A 21,235-nucleotide genomic window follows, 5' to 3' on the forward strand; every position below is an offset into this window, starting at 1 on the left:
TTGATAATCCCAACCTTCGCAAAAGAAAACCTGATTTTAATACATAGTCCTGCCCTGCAACACTTGCAAATTTCATCACTACAGGACGGACCCTCATTGAACTTTTAAGTCTGAAAGCGTCACGCACATCAAAAGGACGGAGATTTAAATTTGGAATTCCCGCATTCAAAGCACTGACAACATCTTCCAGAAGTGAGCGCCCCCTATGCTGCGGCGAAAAGTTATAAAGCACTACGCTTCCCCGCTTCGTGTCAGTTTATAAATACTGAATTTTTCTCAGTGCTAATCCAACTTCTTCCCGTACATTTGACACATCTCTGCGAACCGACTGCGATTCCCTTTGAATATTCTGGACTAACGACGCAACATTTTCAAATTTATTTCCCAACTCAGCCACATACGACGTCTTTGAATTGACCTGCCTTGACATCGGGTCAATAATATCCAACTTCAAATTAATTGCTCGAATTTGCGTTAATAATGCATGAATATTATCTTCCATTTTAAATCAGAAATGAAGATCAAAAATAAAAAATACTTATCTTTACGTGAGGGCTGTGCCCCACGGGTGCTTCCGTAACCGGCCAAACTTGCAAGGCACAACCCAGCCTAAATTTCGCTCGGCTATAAAAACAGCATTTAACGAACGAATCCTAAAATCGTAATTCCACTTTCAGTCCAAAATTCAATTATCACTGGCAAAAGCTTTTGCAAGCAATACAAGAATTTCACTTTAGATGCTATTTGTTCGAATGAAATTTAATCCGATTAGTTAGATGTTGACACCTTGATACTATCAATAGACCCATATCAATTCTTGAGATACTCTATTTTGACAATGTGTATTCACATTGCGTCTTTTGATTTTGTTTAAGTTTCCCCTCAATACTGTAAATGGAGTGGTATGGTAGTAGTAGTAGTAGTGGTGGTAGTTGTAGTAGTATTGGTAGCATGCAAATATTGCCTTTTTGATCATCTGTCTTATTATTTCCTGAATTTTCCAAATGAATATACTCAGTTGTTCATCAGTTGCAACTTTTTTAAAACCCGTATACACATAATGTGTTTTGATTTAGATCAACATATCTCTTAAAGTTCTCTACAATGCTCACCTGAGTGTACTTCGTCTTCTTGGAAAGTAAAGTTCAAACATGCACACCTTTCTCAATCACATATACTACGTGTAAACAATGAACGAACTGACATCACTAAAGACATAGTTACTGGACCTTTAAACAATGCTGAACAAATAGCTCTCTTAACATTTCGATTGGATGTGTTTTGTTGAATGAAAGGCTTGGGGGGATGATTGCCACTTACTTCATTTACTTTTGACTCTTAAAACGGGCACTAAAACTTCCAACTTCCAACAAAATGAGCTCCATCCACTCCAAAGTTTATACGACCACCTGTTCAATTAAACCCTTATATGCCCCGGGACTTACAGCCCCTTGCCCTTGGGCTCTGGGACATCGTGCCATCTTAAAGACATTTTATATGATTTTTGGACTATTTGCGACAATATAGGTATCTCAAAATTTCAATTGAATACGTTTTGGGAAAACAGGATGTCAGGAAGGGGGGAAGGCTAGTTGCTCTCCATCATGTTTGTCTCTAAATAAGGAAATAGGATTATACACTTCCAATCAAATGAGCCTCTTCTAAAGTTCACGTGACCACTTCTTCCATAATAACCTTATATATCCCTGGGGCATAACTTAGAGCTCTTACCCCCAAACTCTGGGGGATTCTGTCAACCCCAAAGGCATTGTTGTATGATCTTTGGATTATTTTTGAACAAATGTCTATTGCAAAATTTCTATTCGATGCATTTGAAAACGACGACGTGGGAGGGGGGCTGCCTCCCGATCAATTTGACTCTTAAAAATTGCACTGGAACATCTGATTTCCAATCCAATGATTCCCTTCTGGAGTTTATACGACCACCCTTCCCATTAAAACCTTATTTACCTTCAGGGCATAACTTACAACCCTTGCGTTGAGGGTTGTGGGGGCTGTCATCCTCAATGACATAACTTCCAGACCTTTCAACTACGCTGAACTAAATAGCTATCTCAAAATTTTTATTAGATGTGTTTTGGGAACTGATTTACCTTCAGGGCATAACTTACAACCCTTGCATTGAGGGTTGTGGGGGCTGTCATCCTCAATGACATAACTTCCAGACCTTTCAACTACGCTGAACAAAATAGCTATCTCAAAATTTTTATTAGATGTGTTTTGGGAACTGATGGGTGTATGGGAAGGAGGGTCCTGTTTCCCTCTAATAACTTTTGACTATTAAAAGGGCGGCAGCCCTTTCAATTTCTAATCGTACGAATCTTTTTTGAAGTTTCTACGACGACAAATGGCCATCACAAAATTTTTATTAAATGCATTTCTAAAAAAAAACGAGGTGAGGGGGTGGGGTATCCTCCCTCTGACCACTTTGAATCTTAAAAAGGGCACTAGAAATTCAGATTAACAGTTCTATGAGCACCCTCCGAAGTTTGTACAACCACCCTTTTATAGAACCCTTATATGCCCACAGGGCATAATTGAAAACTCTTGCTCTACGAGCTCTGGGGGATTTCTCCCCCTCAAAGATATAATTTCTGGACCTTGTAACTACGCTGAACAAAATGGCTATCTCAAAATTTTGATTGGATGTGTTTAGGGAAACGGTGGGCTTGGGAGGGGGATGGGTTGCCCTCCAACCACTTTCGACAATTAAAAAAGGCACTAGCCCTTTCAATTTCCAATTGAATGAGTCCTTTTCAAAGTTTCTACGACATTTCCTTCGATACGCAGTGCCGTGGTCTAAAAAAACAAAACAAAAAAAAACAACAAAAAACATTGTGACCACATCGCCCTTTAGCGCGGCCTTTGATAGCCATTATCATAGATTTGATCAATATTTGTTTACAGAAGTTCACAAAATGTGATTGACACAGGTTCATAGTGTTAATATAATCGTATAAGTATGTTCTGGACATTACGGCTATTTCTTCTTTTTCTATTGCGGCACAACATTATGATGGTCAACGCTGACTCTTTTTGGACAAACTTCAAACTTTAGTTTTAAAGGTTTTGTTTTAGCTTTCACGTAATTGTTTTGGATCAGGCTTGGTGCAATGTATCCCAGTCTCTGCCTTGCATACCATGTATAGTACACTTTTGGTAAAGCTTAGCTGAGGTTTTTTTTTAGTGAACAGCTTTTTAAGCCCTGCCGAATGACTCAACCAAGATGATCCTAGGTGATTTACAAAAGAAAATGCCAAAAGTAATAACTTTTTCTTCTATAAATTTGAGAAGTGCTTGCATGTGCTCGGTCATATTCAAAACTAGAGTTTTTTTTTTTTTATATTAAGAGCTTTAAAAGGGTCCAAGTTTTTCCTGCTCTGTTATCTTGTGTAGAATTTATTTTTACTATTGAATAGAAAAGTCGAAGGATATTATCTGAATGTTTGAAATAATTTAAGCTATGGGGTGCAACTCGAAAATATACTCATTTAAATATACCACGACAGTGATCTTGTCTTCCACTATATATGGTAAGAAAAAATTTGGGGAAGTTTATCTAAAAAACTAAATGAGGATAGTCAAAGTTCCGCAGCCAATATTGTAGTTTATTTGATTTTCATCCTCATCTGGTTTTGGTGAAATTACCAAATTAAGTATTGTAGCTTCCTGGTGAGTAGAAGAAATGGCAATTTATAAAACGGAAAAGACTCGTCAAAACGGTAGAATCTAAATTTCTACGTTTAACAAGAACAATTTTATTATTTACACAATTTGTCGATCGTTCTTAAGACCAGGTCTTGATTTTGGCTCCCAAGTATAAACCAGATCAGCTGATTGGATTTATTTCGCATCTGGAATTTACATTCGCTGGAATCCGTTTTTCTAACAGGCAAGTATGTTCAACATTTATTTTCCTGTGAGTTTATTTGTCTCGGCGGAAATACTCAATAGTTTCATTTGCATCAGTATATTTTTTTAGTGAGTAACTAATTCACTTGAGAGAATCCATTGAATCAAGCCAAATCATCCTTTGTTTACTAATTATACTGGGTTTTGTCTGATTGTTTGGCAGTCGATTGGAAGGACGGAAAAAGAAGAATAGTTATTATTAGGGACTTGATCACACTTTTTGCATTAAAACTCTGGCAAGGTATATGTATGAATATATTTTTGCACAAATTTCTTGCAAGCTTTCGAAGAAGGTGCTCAAGAGGATTTAGTTTTAGCCGTTAAAAATCAAAACACATTAAGTGCAAGCGAAAGTTTCCAAGGGAAGGGATGATCATAGATGGTTGGCTACATTTCATAATAGAATTTTATTCATGACAAATACTCGTTGGGACGTTTAGCAGCTTTTCAAAGGTTACAAATCGATAGAGTAAAGAGGTGGGCTGCATACTGTCTTTTCACATGATTGTATGTATAACCTTGAGTCTGACACTGCTTCTTGTGTATCTGAACGTATATTTAGTTCTATGTACTTTCGTCTCTAGGTCTGTACTTGTATGGTATCGATGTACACGACGTGACTGATGAGTAATATTTTGAAAATGACAATGGCTAGTATCCTTTCATAGTTTATACAGAACAAAACCGGGAAAAGGTTCATGGTGTGTTCAAATTTTGATTGTCTGGTGAGATATAACAATAATGTTTTGCTTAGCATTTTACGACCTGGCTGGTAATTCTCAAGTAAATTTCCGAATAAAGGGAGGGGAATTTATTTTTTTTTAAACAATTTGGATCACTAGAGATATTTACTATTATATTTTAGGGCGGAATCACTTACGTTAGGTGTCCCAACAGGCCATACATTTTAATTATCTTCCTCTGTCGTTTTCTTTTTTGTAAGACTCTAGATGTGAAATAAAATTTATTATTATATAAGACCTATCATAGTTGGAAAAAAAATGAACAGTTTCAGCAATGATCAAAGATTGACCGTTATAAAGATCAAGTCTCTGCTACCTGCGTAGCAGGTAGTTTTGATGTGCTTATTTATTGTTTTTTATATATTACCCTGGTCACACATTTTTTTACTCTTCTGAAATATGGACTTGTCTACTACGACTACTACTTCTAACAAGTCACAGCAGAATCAAGCAGCCTGAGGCCAACACAACTACATGCATCCTTCCCCAATCCAAATCCATTTAAAGCCTCTTTCTTTGTACTCTCCCATGAAGTTTCAATTTCGGCCAGTTGGCCAAAAAGAGCAATCTTTAACAATCTGTCATCTTTCATCCTCAGAACACATCCTTGCCATCTCGACCTTTCTCTCCTTGTAGTCCTAGAAAGCGGGAGCGGGAACCACATTTTACATACCAATATACTGTTTGAAATGAAGTCATTCAGAACGGTACTCAATACAATCGGTAGACAATTCCTATGAAAAACATCAAATAATTTCTCTTTCGTCTTTTGAAGCACTCACGTTTCAGAACCATACTTGGCGAGTGTATCAACTGTGAAAAAAATACCCTGGTCCTTGGCTATTCTACTTTCCGTATCTTCACTGGATCCCCAATCGTTACTTATAATACTACTCAGGTAAGTGAAGCTATCTACTTGATTGATCTTCTCGTTCTTCAACATGATCTGATCACTTTCACGTGTTCCCAATCTAAGTGAGTTTGTCTCCTTAACATAAATCTTCAACCCTATTCTTGCAACTGAGCTCTCAAAACCTCTAAAAAATCGTTCATTACGCTATCATTTTCATGAAGGGTGTTAAAATCATCCGCTTAACCTAGTCTGGGAGAGTTTTACTTTCCCATCTTGATTCCATGCTCCTTAATGTCCTTTACCTTGTTCCTTTGAACAAATTATATTAAAATGATTCATATAAATAGGAATAGAACGCAACCATACTTAAATTCTGATTCCATACGTAACCAGCTACTAACTTCATTTCCTACCTTAACCACGACAATGTTATTCTTGTACATAGAACTAATCACTTTAATCAATTGAACTGGTATATAGTCCTGGACTTTTAGGGTTTGACCCGGAAAAAATTGCAATATAAACGAAAATGGTACCAAAATGATCAGAAAAAAATTCTGTACAACATACTAAAAGTTCCCATAAATCCGAGTGGGGCGAGTACCCGAAAAACAGGGGAAAAGGGGGAAATGCGGGGGAAATTGGGAAAAATGCCGAACATGCCCAGAAAACAGTTCAAAGTGAGTTTTCTGGGGCTTTCCCATATGCTGATCACGAAACTGACATCTAAAATTCAGTATAGAATAAAAGTACTACGAAAAACGGGGGGAACAGGGGGAAGAGGGGAAAAAATTTAAAAATACAGGGTAGGGGTAGAAAGCAATTTGAAATATGTTTCCTGGCGTCTTTCTATCTGCTGATCCCGAAACTGACATCTTAAATGAAATAAAGAACATGAGCCCCACCATAACGGGGGAAAAGGGGGAAAGAGGGGAAGAAAAGGGACAATTGAAGTCAGGGGTAGAAATTCAGTTTGAAATGTGTTTTCTGGGGTTTTCCTATCTGCTGATCCCGAAACTAACACCTAAAATGAAGGAAAGAAAAAGAGAACCAAGAAAACCGAACAAAACTTGAGGAAATAACGGAAAAGGGGAAGAGAGGCCTGACTCTTGAGCCAGCTGCTAATGGCTAATAAGTACACCTATGGACAAAATAACTCGCTTAAGTATCAAACTCTTACTTTCTTGAATCACAGACATTTCTTACAACCATTTGAATTACTAAACATAAAGAAAACAACCGCTTGGCAGTGATCACAGTATAAAACTTCAGCTATTATAGGTAAAATTTGTACTTTCGATGGCAATATCGTTGAATAAAAAACTAAAAAAAGAACTTCAGTAACTATAGGTAAAATCTGCACTTTTTAAGGCAGTAGAGTTGACTTGAAAAACACAGCATTGATGGCACTAGTCGAGCTCCTCGTCTTCGACAATCTCGTTGTCCCTGTTCAAACAGTTGATACCCTGACATTCTCCGCACACGACCGTACACGCTAATCCATTTTTCCTGCAGCTGCATCGCGAGTTCTCGCAGCCTGTCTTACAGTTGCATCTCACGACACTCAAAAGAGTCTGAGGTGCGGGCAACAAATCGGTCATCACAGGTGAGTATTTATGGTCTCTGAGGACCCAACCCCAGTCGGCCGGGTCGAGGTCAGCTGGTTCCCCTTTCCAACGGGATACCTGGAGGCGTACTCGCTGGGAGTGGAATGAAGCTGCAGCTTCGGTTGGCAGAAGCCTTTCAGGCTTAACAAAGGCCGTAGTATTTGACGAAGAGATTTTTTCCAAGAAAATTCAATCTCGCAGCTTAGTGAGATTTTCGTTTGGTCGTGCTTTATACAAGCTGAGGAGAGGATATTCACCCGCTTTCACAATTTCATCTTTAGACGATGATTCATTCAGAAACACTTTGCATTTTTTTCTGAACACTTCGCTCTTCTTCAAAAGAGGTAGAACATCTTGCTTTCCAAGTCCAAAAACTCGTGAGGTCGTGTCACATCCCAAGAGTGCGTGCCCTACCAGAAGTAGCCTGGATACTTCTCCCATTTTTTTTTTAACTTCGTTGAGGCACCAGAACCGTGTTATCGCTTCTTTTGCTTTCGTTGACGATTCGGAGTAAAGTGTTTTTGCATTAGGCGGGAGGTGATACAAGAGTAGAATCAGAAGGTCAGTGTCGTTGCCAAGAACTATTGTTTCAGAGTTTTCTGCTTTCGTTGCGGCAGTCTTCACGATTAGATAGTCAGCATCGTCCTTTGCATGGATGACTTCAAATCCTTTGGCTCTGAGTTTTTCCCCGATGTAGCTTATAATTCGCTGTTTGTTCTGAGAGTTGCTCAAAAACTCTTCCTTCTTTTTTTGGAGCTTCATCCCTAAACCGAAATTGATCACTTGATGCTGGCTTCCCTTACACCTTCGGTTGTGGGTAGCATCTTTCGTGGTTGGACCAGTGCTGTATCCATCGAAGACAACAGTAGGGGAGGTACAGCGTCGAGTAACGAAGCTAACATAGCTGTCATAGATTGAATCATAAGTATCACCAATCTTCCAAGGTACTTGCTGAAGCAGCCAACCTCCGTCAACTACAGTGACACGATCTGACACTGCCAGGTGGTGAATCCAGTCCGTTTTCGCTTCTTTCCATATTGCTGGGGACTATTGGATCCATTAGATGTCATTCCGTCAGGATAGGTTTTGTCGTCGGCACTGGAACTCCGCGGTGACTAGTCTACCTTGCTTCTCTTACTGAATGTCGAATTAGAACAGGATTATGTTGACGAACCCATGCGCTTGTTGATAACGGCGAGGAATACGGAATAAAGTAATTTTAGTATCTTTCCGTATTTCTTTCTCGAGTTTTTTTTTGTCTTTTCCGAACCTATGGGGTAGCCGAACCTCTATAAATATCCCGTATTAACATTTGTAAACATTTCCACATGTTTTCTACCCCTACCCTGTATCTTTCCCTTTTTCCCCTCCCTCCCCCCCATTTCCCCGTTTTATGTTAATCAATTTTTTTATGTCATTTTAGTTCTCAATTTCGTAATCACCAGATAGGAATACCCCAGAAAATATCTTTCAAACCACTTTCTAACCCTACCCTGTATTCTTCTCTTTTCTCCCTCTTTCCCCTGTTCCCCCGTTTTCCGTAGTAGTCTTTTTCTATACTGCATTTTAGATGTCAATTTCGTAATCAGGGTATGTGAAAACCTCAGAAAACTCACTTTAAACTATTTTCTGGGCATGTTCGGCATTTTTCCCATTTTCCCCCGCATTTCCCCCTTTTCCCCTGTTTTTCGGGTACTCGCCCCACTCGGATTTATAAGGACTTTTAGTATGTTGTACAGAATTTGTTTTTGATCATTTTGGTACCATTTTCGTTTATATTGCAATTTTGTCCGGGTTCGACACTTTTTTGAGCTAAAAGTCCTGGACTAATACCATACAAGAATAGCATCTTCATTAAAACTCTTCTATTGGCTGAATCAAACACTTGCTTATAATAGATAAAGCCAAAGACTAAAGGGGTCTGATGAGTCAGACAATTTTCAATCATTAATCTAAGAGCAAAAATTTGCCCGACGCATCCTCTTCCCTTTCTAAGACCACACTGATTTTCTCTTAAAACCTTATCTACAACATACTCTCTAAGCCTAAACAGTATCATCACACTAGGTGATTCACTTTTTAGAGAGACCAGGCTATTTCTCTATAATTGCCACAATCACTCTTATTACATTTCTTATAGAGGGGTGTAGTTAAAGCTACCTAAAATTGGTAGGTACTTCACCTTCTTCATAAATCACATCTATAATCCTTAGTAATTTATCTCTAACTTCACAATAGACATATTTAAAAAACTAATTTACGAAACTATCAGCAACCTGGAGCCTTATTGTTTTTAACCTTTTAAGTACTGTCTCTAATTCTTCCTAATAAAATAAATCTTTCTTTGGTGCCAAAGTGTCACAAAGTTTTTCATTGTTTTATGAATCATTTCCGGTAACTTGATCACGGTTTAACGTTCTCAAAATGTTCTGTCCACCTCTTCCTAACTGTTTCCTTATCTTTAATTATGGTCCTGTTCCTATCTTTAACTTGGACAAGACTGGATTGACTATTTCGTCTCAGTTTTTTAACACCTCAATACAATATTTTACTATTGCACCGTCTGGCTGTATCTTCTTGTTTTTCAATGATTTTATACATGGCCTCCACTTCACACATCCTCAGTTTTGATGCTTTCTCAACTTTCCTTATATTCTTCTGATTTTCATATTGTTTATCATTCAAATACTTTTTGTACAGGCCCCTAATTTTTTCCCCTAAACTTAAAGCATCTTCACTGATGTTCCTAACTGTGCTTCTAACTTTCTTCCCTAAGACATCATCATTGCTTACAAAAAAGGTAACAAACTGTAAGCAAAGAGTGAACCATACCTATAATAACTGAAACTCCTTGAAAAACAGATCAATGACAATATATCCTACTACAAGAAATTGCTATTATCAGTTAATTTGCGACGTAGAACGACAGAAACCATGTGTACCCAATTCATAATAATAAAAAATCGTACCTGCATTATCTCAGGGATAGTTTGAGAGGTCAAGTTGAAAACTTCTGTTCGGTCCATTTACTTGATTTTGAAAGATTTTGATACCTTCAGACAAAAAGATTCTAGTAAAGAGCGAACAACTCTGTCATCACTTTTACCCAAGCCACTCTTTAAATGAAATATTACACACAAGAAAAAGCCTTCGGCTTTTCTTAGCAGGACTAGTGAAGAACTAAGTAGGCTTACGTTGTCCTCGCCACCCCTGACACCCTTTAAAATATTTTACTATAATGTCATTTGTGGTTTTAACCTACGGTTGTGTCACCATTCTTCATCTTGTAGTCCAAGATGTATTTTTTTTTTTGTCAAAAATGATTCTATTTTGGATATTGCATTTTTATTTTGGATATTGCATTTTGTTGATTGAAAAGCACGTATATCTAACATTTTATTTTAAAACGAGTCCTTAAACACCTCTCTATGATGTTTCAGTGCCTTGCTAGTAGTGGAGGAAAGAAAAGCGTAAAAAAGAGGAAACATTAGTGTTTCTCATTCTCACACTTAAATTCCTTCGAGTTGTCACAGGGCTGATGAGCTGTCTATTGTATACCCTTTTGACAGCATCTTCAGTTTTAGGGCTCTAGTTAACAGAATCCCAGTGAGCATTACACTTGAAAAAAAGCGGCATAACACTGCCGCTCATATGCAAAATCATTCAATGCTTTATCAGCATTTGTAGATACAACCAAATTGAATGTACACCTAAAACATCTGGAATGAGGAGGAAGAAGGAAATACTAAAAGCATTCTTGCCTACTCTAATTACTAAGAATTTTTCCAGAAATTAAAAACAAGAATAAGTCATATTGACCTGCTTCACCTGCATTTTCATTGCCACTTACATTGCCACATTAATAGCTCTTTCTTTCAATTGCAATTTTATATCTCGCAAAAATACGATTCAGTTGCTCAGTCATTTTGTTGTAAATATATGAACCCTTAAAACGTGAACATGCAAGAGCAAAAGATTTCCACCATAGATTCCACCATAGATTCCCCCAAATACATCCAATCAAAATTTTGAGATAGCCATTTTGTTCAGCGTAGTTGATTTTCAGAGAGAAAATATGTTTTTGAGAAGGACACTCCCCCATAACCCTCGGGGCAAGGGTTTTAAGTTATGCCCTGGGGGCATATAAGGTTTTTATCTTCAAAGCAAATTGAAAGTCATTCCCGGGTAGCTTTTGTTGATAGCAGACCAAATGTCTGCAGGCAAGGACATATAACCTATCAGTTCAAACTTACGGAACATAGCCTTCTGCACTTCACAGATGAAATATGGAATCCGTATCTTTTTTCTGTCAATTTAAAAAACCGTCCATTTAAATATAAAGGTAATTCAATATTATCCTTAGTTTTCTTGTTTAAAATTTCATCTACTGGGCACTATTTCAGAAAAGTAGAATTCATTGTGAGACAATGCGAAAGCGCCGCAGTGAGAGTCTTCCTAGTAAAGCTAGAATTGAAATTGAACACTGGTCTAGAAGTACTTGATTACTTAGATACCTTCAAGTCCTTCTAGTTTTTACCTAAATAGGAATATTAACTACTTTTGGAATCATTTACTTAAGTACAGTACAAGTACTGAGATTATTTGCTTAAGTAATTGGTTAAATACTTTTTACTTAAGTAATTCCAAACACGGCTAAGTTGATGACATCTCTTTCAGTTATGGTGATATGGTCCCAAAGACAATAGCTGGGAAAATTGTTGGTGGCGTTTGCTCGCTGTCAGGTGTTCTCGTTATTGCTCTACCTGTTCCTGTCATTGTGTCCAATTTCTCCCGGATCTATCACCAAAATCAAAGAGCAGACAAAAGAAAAGCACAGAAGGTAAGAATCCTTTTAATCATTCTCATCATGGTTGTTAGAATTTTTTTCTTAATTTCTTTGATTTGTTCCAGTTTTTTTTTACCCTATCTTGAATTGTTGTCAATGGGACATCTACCAAAAGAAAGGACTGTCAGATTCCAACAAGTCGTGGTGGGAAGTAAGAGCTAGCATCCAAGTTGTGTTGATAGGAGCTCAAAACCCATTCTTAGCTCTGTAGGAAAGAGAAATTATGGGGTCCTAAGTTTTTGTCATAGGATCATCAAACAAAAGGAGTCACTTCTCATTTTGCGGTATTTTCTTCTTTTTTTTTATAAATTAGGCCAAAAATTGGCCATAAATTGGCTCGTAAGGCTTGGTAGGTAATCCTAAGCTTAATGGATTTTACTTATTTAGAATCACCATAAAAATTCAATTCATTTTTATGTCTATACTTTTGTTGAAGCTCCTTTGTGTAGAGTTCTAGTTCCTTTTTAGCACAAATTCCTCCTTACTTACTGCTCGATACCACAAACAGTTGGAAATGATAGGTTAGGTTGGAAAATTGTATACTATTTTGGAAAGCGAATACACTCAATGGGTCCCATTTTCTCAATGTACTGTTATGCAAAGTTATGCTAAAGTTTGACTTTCTAATACTTCAAGAGCAAATGTTTGAAAACAAGCAAGCACAGTGCTTAAACAGGAAAAATTTCCATTCAAGATTTTTGAAAGAAAATTGCTAAATAAAAAACTTGGAATTCACATTACACTTCCAAGTACACTTGCAATAAAAAAAATGGCATAGCTTGACAATTTTCCTTGGCGTCGTCTTTGCTGTAATATAAACAGGTATTAAAGCTCTTTAAATATTATACAGCCATTGGCGCGAAATGGTTACCTTAGGGGGAAAAAATGAAGTATACAAACTTTCCAATAAACACACACAAAAACAATGCCAATTTTTCTGTATTGTACCTTTAAGTATTAAAATGAGATAAAATAAATACTAGTCAAAGTTATGTGATTTATTTTCATTTTATACTATATTTGTGACAGTTGGTTTGATTTTCTTTAAGTGACATGCAGTATATTGTCATCAGCGGTTTGTTAGTTGGAATTAACTTAGAACTTAAGTGCTTTATTTGACCAGTCATTTTTTGGTATAAAACAGTAAATAGAGAGTGACTCAGGCTAACAGTAACCGCAACTCTAAAAACAAGAATTTTTATAACACTTACCACGTCAAAAGAATTGGGTTTTTGTCCTGATTCCAAACATTTAAAATTCATTATGTTTGAAGTTTTCCGTCAAAAAATACGAACCTAGAAAATTTAACAAAAGGGGGAGGGATTTTAGCCCTCTTTAACAAAGAAATACTTAAGTCAAACTGATCTTGGTAATAAACTGTAAGTAAAGAGCCATTATTCTCAATAGACATTGAAACTTTAAATGTTTTGATACACCATGTGTGACAATACAATACGTTATTCAGGCTGATTCTGAATGCTGATTCTGAATAAATTTTAAAACTATTCAGTAAAAGCTATTAGCATATACAGTTTGCATAACTTTATAAACAGGAATTAAGCTACCCCTAAAGAGTGCACCATCTTGATGAAAACTATGCAAGGAAATTCAACATGCATGAGAAACCTATTTGTTCTCATGAATAGAGTTCGAGAGTTCGAGAAAATTCGCTAAGAGCCTTAACCTTGGTAAAAATTCATATGAGTGATGCCATCAGTACATCATCAGTGCATGAGTACATACATCAGAACTTTAATAACGTCATGTGTTAATAAACAAAATTCGTACATGTAACGGCCATAAAAAAATGTCCAATAAAAAATCTCTCACATCATAGTATTTATTTCAATGACTGCATTCATAGCATAAAAACAAGCGTTGTCTTCTATCAGTCTATTTTTGAAAAGCAAGCGGCTCTATAAGTATGAAATATATGCCTAGAGGAAGATCCGAAAAACCCAAGTTTAGAATTTTTATAAATGATTATTCGTAGGAAAAGAAGAATTTTTTATCCAACCATCTGATCAATCAAACGTAATAAGTCCAACTGAACGATCCGAATAACTTAAATTCACAATATATGAAGATCAACAACCTGGACCATAATACGAGACTGGACCAGTACGGCAGTTAAAGCAAAGGGCATTGGTAAATTGGTCCAGGTTTCTTTATAACTATGAATTGCAATACTGATTGGGCCAAAATTTAAGAAGCAGCAAATATTAAATCTGATGATAATACGCTTATCATAAAACAGTCCACTTAAGATCCTGCCGGTCTCGTTGCTCGAATTGCAAAATTTAAATGTGAGGAAATAAACAATGATATTGATGATATTACATATACTTAGAAAGGTGGCAGCATATGTGTATACGATCAAATTTCATAAGCGTGGAATATCACATATGAATTTGCTGTTGATCAGGAGTCCTCATGATCGAATTCGTAATCCAATCGAAATTGACGATCTTATTTCGGCTGAAATTCCAATTACCCTATTACACACCAAAGAAGGTCATTTACAAGAATTGTTTGATTTTTCACCTTTTCTAATCAGGAGCTTCTAAGGACACAAACAAAATGGCGGATACTTGTGGAAGTAACAAATATGAACAAATTTTAATCAAAGAATCCGGTTTTGTTACATATATACAAGTTCGTGAAAATATGATTGAAAGAACCGTAAGATATTTATTGGAATTGATTATTCAAAACCCAAATATCAGTAGCGGGGCTTTGAATTTTAATATTTTACATAATAATATGAAAACTTTACTTTACATTCATAAGATTGGTCTCTTACAAACGAACCCATGCTAGGCACACTAGTTACAGCTAGAGTTCTAAGTTTGAAGGAGGGAAATGAAAATCCAAAATGAAGAAGAAAGAACAATGTGGCTAGAAGACTTGCAACAACAAGGATCAAAACGAATCAATAATAAAAGTGAAGAATAAACACACTTGCGGCTAGGACACAAGTGATAGCGAGAATCAGAATATGTCAACACCGAAAATGAGGAACAAAGACACTTGCAATTAGAAGACAGGAGACAGGGAGAATCAGAACCAATTAAAAATAAAATGAAGAACATAGAATTGTGCCGTTATAAAAAAATTCAACAGTGAGAATAAGAACGAGTCAGAAATGAAAGTGAAGAATAAATGATTGTGTGGTTAGAAAACAAGCGAAAGCGAAAAATCAGAACGAGTCAAAAATGAATGTGAAAAAGAAAAAATATTAGGTTAATAGAAAAACGGTGTCTCAATCTTCGATGCCAACTAGCTGTGGCATAGAACCCAGTACAAACCTACAAAGATAACGTGAACAGCGCAAATGTTAATTACAAGTTACCGGGACCCTTCAACATTGCTTGTATTCATTATGGAGTCCTCCATTTTTCCGAGGAAAGGTAGCAAACAGAGATAATTCATTTTGAGATTGCTGCTTGGATGTTCGAATTGGAATGCCACCTGAACAATTTTCAAATGAATTTGTTTGCTTTTTTTAGGACGTCACATGCTTTGTAAAGAGTTCCCAACGAATCCGACAGCCTCCAAACGTGCAGCTCATTTGCACTGTGCCAGATTGTATTTATTGTAGACGGTGCAATTTCTAGTAGTAATTTAGTTGAGGGAAAGAATGACTGTTGAATCAAAATTTCAATTTGATGAAGAATCGTGTTGTTTTAGCTTAGCTTAACAAAAAAGTTAGTAAAATAATTGCGAAAATTGTCGGTCGCCTCCCAGGACAATACAAATTTTTTTTAATTTTATGAGTCTATAGAAGACAAAGAGAAAGGAGGAATTAAATTCACTGCAGAATTCCTCAATTTAATTTATAATGCAGATTTGCCACCTCATGACTTAAAAAAAAACAATAATACAATAGTTATGCTTTCACATAATTTAGACATTTCAGAAAGAATGTCGAATGGAACCGGCCTTGTTGTTCCTAAATTTTGTAACAACATAATTAAGGCGAATACAATTATTGGAAAAAATCAGGAAACGAGGTTAATATTTCTCGAGTTACGCTCGAATCCAGTATAGGTCAACTTGAATGCATTGTTCAAAGACATCAATTTCCATTTCGAATTGCATTTGCAATAACAATACATAAATCGCAAGGCCAAGCTCACGAATTTGTTGGCGTCAAGCATCGTACTCCTGTTTTTAATCAAGGTATGTTGTACCTTGCATTTCTCAAGAAAAATCGTGCAGTATGAGACCAAAGGGGGCGAAAGCTTCCCTTTTATTTAGAAGATGATAGTTTAATTTGTAAAACTGTGGTATTTCGAAAAGCAAAAACAGTAAATGAGCTCTTCTCTCAAATCATTGTGTGCAAAAGTTCAATGTTGATTTTAAGAGACGGATTTGAGGGACGGTGACCCTCCGTGGAGCTAGGATAAAGCCTGATATACTAGGATAAACGAACAGAAGATAAGTAAAGAAAACACATTTTCTCAAATAAAAGTAAACAGTGACACTAAAAATTCAAACGGACTGAGATTATTCAGCACATGAGGGGGGGGGCTGTCCCCTCTCTTTACGCTAAAGTTTTATAGTGATTTAATAATACTTCTCATTCCAATTCAACGGTTCTTGTGATTAACAAGGCGTTTTTAAGGAATTGGAACAAAAAGCAAAACTTTTAGCAGAAAGTGTTGGGCATTGAGGGGGGAGGGGCAGTCTCCCTCATATACGGAATAATTTCTGTTCGTCTTTAGGTTTAATGTTGCTCCTTATTTTCATTTCAGAAAAGTTGTTTCTGTATTTAGTTTTCTGTAAAGAACTAAGGAAACTCAAGCCTTTTGGGGTGTTAGAGTTATAAAAACAACCATTTAAATGCCATCACACATGTTGAACATCATTTTACAACTTCTATCAAGGCCATATCTATTTTTAAGAGTGTAATGATACAGTGTTGCGAGCAGATATCAAATATACTTATGCTAATAATTTTTGAACAGTGGAAGCTAGACTTAATGAATGTTGCATAATTGGAAAAATTTCTCTTCTTTTTTGGGGAAAAATTTCCCTTCTTTTTTGTGTGTAATGTTTTATCTTATTTGATTCATCCTCCTTTATGGAAAAACTTTGTGTGTTTCTATTGAATTCAAAGCAACAGAATCAAGCAATACTTCTTGTGCGGTTACTTCTCGCATTTTCTTAAATTTCATGATAGAAAAACAAGGCTTTGATTCATTCCACGGAAAGAAGATTGAGAAGAATTAAGTAAGATTTAAATAGTACATACGAAAGTACTAGTTTGCATCTAAATAACATAGCTTAATTTCCACTTCTTAGTCCTATAACTATGAAGTCAGTTCTCTAACTGCTTAAGTAGATCATATATTTCTTTAATACCACCTTTTTGGCTTTCTGAGAGAGACAATTATTTTATATAAAATCTATAGTCAGTAGTTTTCAATCAAGTTTTGCTCCCGACAAAAACATAAACACTTACAATATATTTTTGTCATTTCAGCTTTATTGCCTCCCTTTTGTCGGCTTAGATAATAGGGTAATTGAAACGTCTCCATGACAACAGAGGTTTTCTCCAAGCTTAAAGTCTGAGGAAACAAAAACGATTTTTTACTAACCGAACTTGATTGACAATATTATCTTTACTGAGAAATTGTCTTTAGGTTTTGGAATCGAAAAAAAACTTCCTTAAAATGAAGTTTTTCAAATAAAAGTGAAGAGCCATATTAATATCAAAACTAGCAGACATAAAGTAATACGACAATTCAAACCAAATGATCAGAAATTAGTATTAAATAATCAACGAAAGTCCAGGAAACCCATAACGAAATTAAAATAGATAATCGATCAGTAGCCAAAGTCCATTTTGTTAAAATTTTTGTTCGTTTTAGGTTTAACTTGAATATTAAATTTAGTTTTACTCGTTTTAAACATTAATTGTTCATCTATATCACTCTCTGTTTATCTTTAAGTTGGATATGATCCTTTATTCTAATTTTTGTTGTTTTGGGTTTCATTTATTGTTTAATAATAGTTTCCTGTCGTTTTGAGCTTAAGTTATCATAGGAATTCATTTCTGCTGGTCATGAGCTTTTTTTTTTTTTTTATTAATTGACTTTAAATGTTATCATAAAAATGGCAGTATCCAGCTACATGGCCAGATACCGTGGAACGGGGTAACCTTGAACTAAAAATCGTGAAAAATTGAGGTTATTTTGTGATATTTTTCTTTAAACTTGTATTTACTAAAAAGTATTCTAGGCGTCTGGGGAATACGTCATTCTGCGCCGAATGGCAACTGTCCCAAACGGCTAGTCTTCATGTTGTTAGAGCTACACCTATTTAAAAATGGTGTTCAAAGTTACCTCTAGGGATGTTTAACTTTGAACACTCAAAAACTTCAACAGGTAACTTTGAACAGTCGATGAGTTCTTCTGGCGTAAGACTTCCAGTTAAAAAAAAAACTCGTTTATTGGGAGAAAACTATTACTTCTAAAATAAAAAGGCAAAAGAGAGTCAAATTAGTGCAGTATCAGCAGACAAAAAGGTGCCGTGAATGAGTCGGGGGGCTTGAAGATCTCCCTGTGCCTCTTCAGGATGGATTGATGCTGTCTTTCACCCTTTGAAAATAGAAGGATCCATCCTTGTTTTGTGAAGGCAGATCACGTTTAGTGAGCCGTCAGAGGAAGGAGCATCTACCTTCAAAACTGCAAAATACTTGTAAATACGACCCATGAAGAACTTTGCGATGAACCAACGTCCATCCACGCAGGTTGGTGGGTAGTTTGAACCCGTTGTAGCTACAGCCCGGGTCGACAGCATAGAGAGTCCAGCGCTCGCTGACCCATCAACTTCCATTTTAGACTCGCTCTCGCATCCTGTTGGGACGTCAGTCGTGTCGGACTCGCAACTTGAATTACTTAAATCCTCTGCATCTTCAATAATTTTCCCTGGTGAGACGATAAGACGTTTGCGCGTGACGTTCCTCACAGATTTTTTAAGTCTGCGGGCTTGCAGGACATCCAATAAAACTTTGCTGACGTTGTCAGCAATCTCGTGCGGAGTTTGCTGGGCCGAAAACGGGTGGTCCTGAAGGACTCTGGAGCGTAACAAGAACTTGGCAAAGTCATTTTTAAGATTTACTTCTCCATTTGCGGCTAGACTTTCCAGGAGTAACTTCAAAAGCTGGGGGAACTTTTCTTTTCTTACCGCGGTTTAGTTTGGGTTGTCCATTTTGTAATCATCAAGCATTTTCCTCCATGCTCTTTTCATTGGAGCGAAAAAGCAACGTCCACTGGTTGCAGTGTATCTTTAGCGTTTGGGGGGAGGCATACAAAGCGACTGTTGTTTTCTCCGGAGAATTTCAATACTTTGGCAGAAAAGTGGGAAGACAGGTTGTCACCCAACAAAACTTTCACTCCTGCTCTTTTCTTCATGTGAGAGAGTGCCAGCGACATAAACCACTCTTCAAAAACTTCACTCTCAAACCACCCAGACTTAGATACAGCATACCGAGCTCCTTTAGGGCCTCCTGTACGCCATAAGCTGAACATGCCCTTAGCTTTATAGCACATGAATGGTGGACGGCACAGGTAAGCAATTGAGAGACGATAGCTTCTTCCTCGAGCTCCGACAATGCTGTCGGTCTTCCCACCTTTTTGTTGTGCTTTTTATTCATTCGGTGAGAAAGGGTACCCAAAGAAACCCTGTATTCCTCTGAAGCCCTTCTCACCGTTAGGTGTCCTTTCTTTATGTCCTCAAGAGCTTTTTCCATCACTTCTTCATCATAACTTGCATACTCTCTTGCATTTGCTGGTTTCGTGTATGTTTTTGGCATCCCGCAAAAATTGACACAGTTGAAAACAAATAAAAAAATTAAATCAACTGCGGATTTTTAAAAAGGTCAATGAAGATATTATTTTAGTGAATATCTCGGTAAAACCGATAAAATGTGAAGAATTCAAACAAAGCCAACACTAAAATACCAACAATGAAACCAAAAGGAAATAAAACCAACATTTTCAAGGGAATGATCTGTACAATTCAAATAATTTTACAATTCTATGTTTTTTCGAAAGAGACGGGAGAAATCCCACCAATTTTTACCTACAATTGTCATCCGTCTTTGCACAGCAAGCTGTGAAACACGACTCTTTCAAATTGTTTATGAAAAATTTTTTATGAAAGCTTTATTAGAGCAAGGTAATACAGAAACTTCAATTTTGGTAGATGAGATTCACCCCACCACTCCCATTGATTGCTAAAGTACTTCCATCAAAGAAGAAACAAAAGTAGGCCTGAAAAGTAGAGAAGAAACAAAAGTAGGAATTAGGAAGTGGTCCAAAATGTAATCAGTAGTTATAACTAAGTTTAACAGCTGAACTTGATTTGCGTTTTCCTGGGATCAACAGATTCGAAATGGTTTCCTAAAGGTCTGAAAAGCAGAGCAAACACTTTTAGTGTAATCTTTTTAGTGTAATTTACTCCACTTGTTTTGCTTAAAAGCGAGTTAAAAATAAATTATTATTATTATTACACAGATTCAAAGCAAATTTTAAAAATTGGCCAGCACAGAACATTGAAATACATATTGTACAAAGACAAGGCTGAATTTGAACAAATGTTCAAAGTTACCCCGAAAAAACGAAATACTTGCGGGAAACATTGAACACTGCCGCCATATTGAACCTATGGAATTAGGAAGAGATTTCACCAGAAAACCTAATAATTCGGCTCCTCAGCTATAGTAAAATGTCAAAATGAAAGTCCTAGTTTAGTTTTTCTAATTAAAAAAGGATAACTTACTTCTAGCACTTTTTCACAATTTTGAACATCTCAAATTCTCTTGCAATTAACAAGATAAAATTTTGTTTGATGCTGATTTCAAGAACTACCAACTGATTTAGACGCCATCTAGCAACAATCTAGTAATGAGTTCGAACGAACAATTGCACTGTCGTGCGATAGAGAGCGCTTAATGTTTGTTACTGATTTTATTCAAAGTTACCCCTAACGTTCAAAGTTACCCCTTTCTACAGTACTCAATTATCACGTCCAGAAATCGTTCCTCCTTATAAAAAACGAGTTAGAAGAAGTATACAACCATAAACTTACTTTTATTTTTACTTAGTTTGCCTAAAACAAGACATGTTCCACACTTGAAGCCCCCCCCCAAAAAAAAAATAACTTGAACTTCTTTCAAAAGATAAAATGTTAGCTATGGTCCTTGAAGCATCTAAATCACTATTTCTTCTGAATACATCTAATT

The 21,235-nt window shown here is 36.4% G+C and overlaps 1 protein-coding gene across 1 annotated transcript in view; it reads left to right on the forward strand.

Annotated features, from left to right (window-relative positions):
- The window catches only part of Shal (Potassium voltage-gated channel protein Shal), a 246,610-nt gene that overhangs the window by 94,511 nt on the left and 130,864 nt on the right, over positions 1–21,235 (forward strand). Inside the window, exon 2 of the mRNA XM_089091131.1 lies at positions 11,814–11,976. Coding sequence (XP_088947257.1) covers positions 11,814–11,976 — 163 coding nt within the window. The remainder of the gene's footprint in view (positions 1–11,813; positions 11,977–21,235) is intronic.

Source organism: Artemia sp. Qi Xiang Cuo, chromosome 1, assembly GCF_049724085.1.
Source record: "Artemia sp. Qi Xiang Cuo chromosome 1, ASM4972408v1, whole genome shotgun sequence".
In the NCBI taxonomy this organism is placed as follows: domain Eukaryota; kingdom Metazoa; phylum Arthropoda; class Branchiopoda; order Anostraca; family Artemiidae; genus Artemia; species Artemia sp. Qi Xiang Cuo.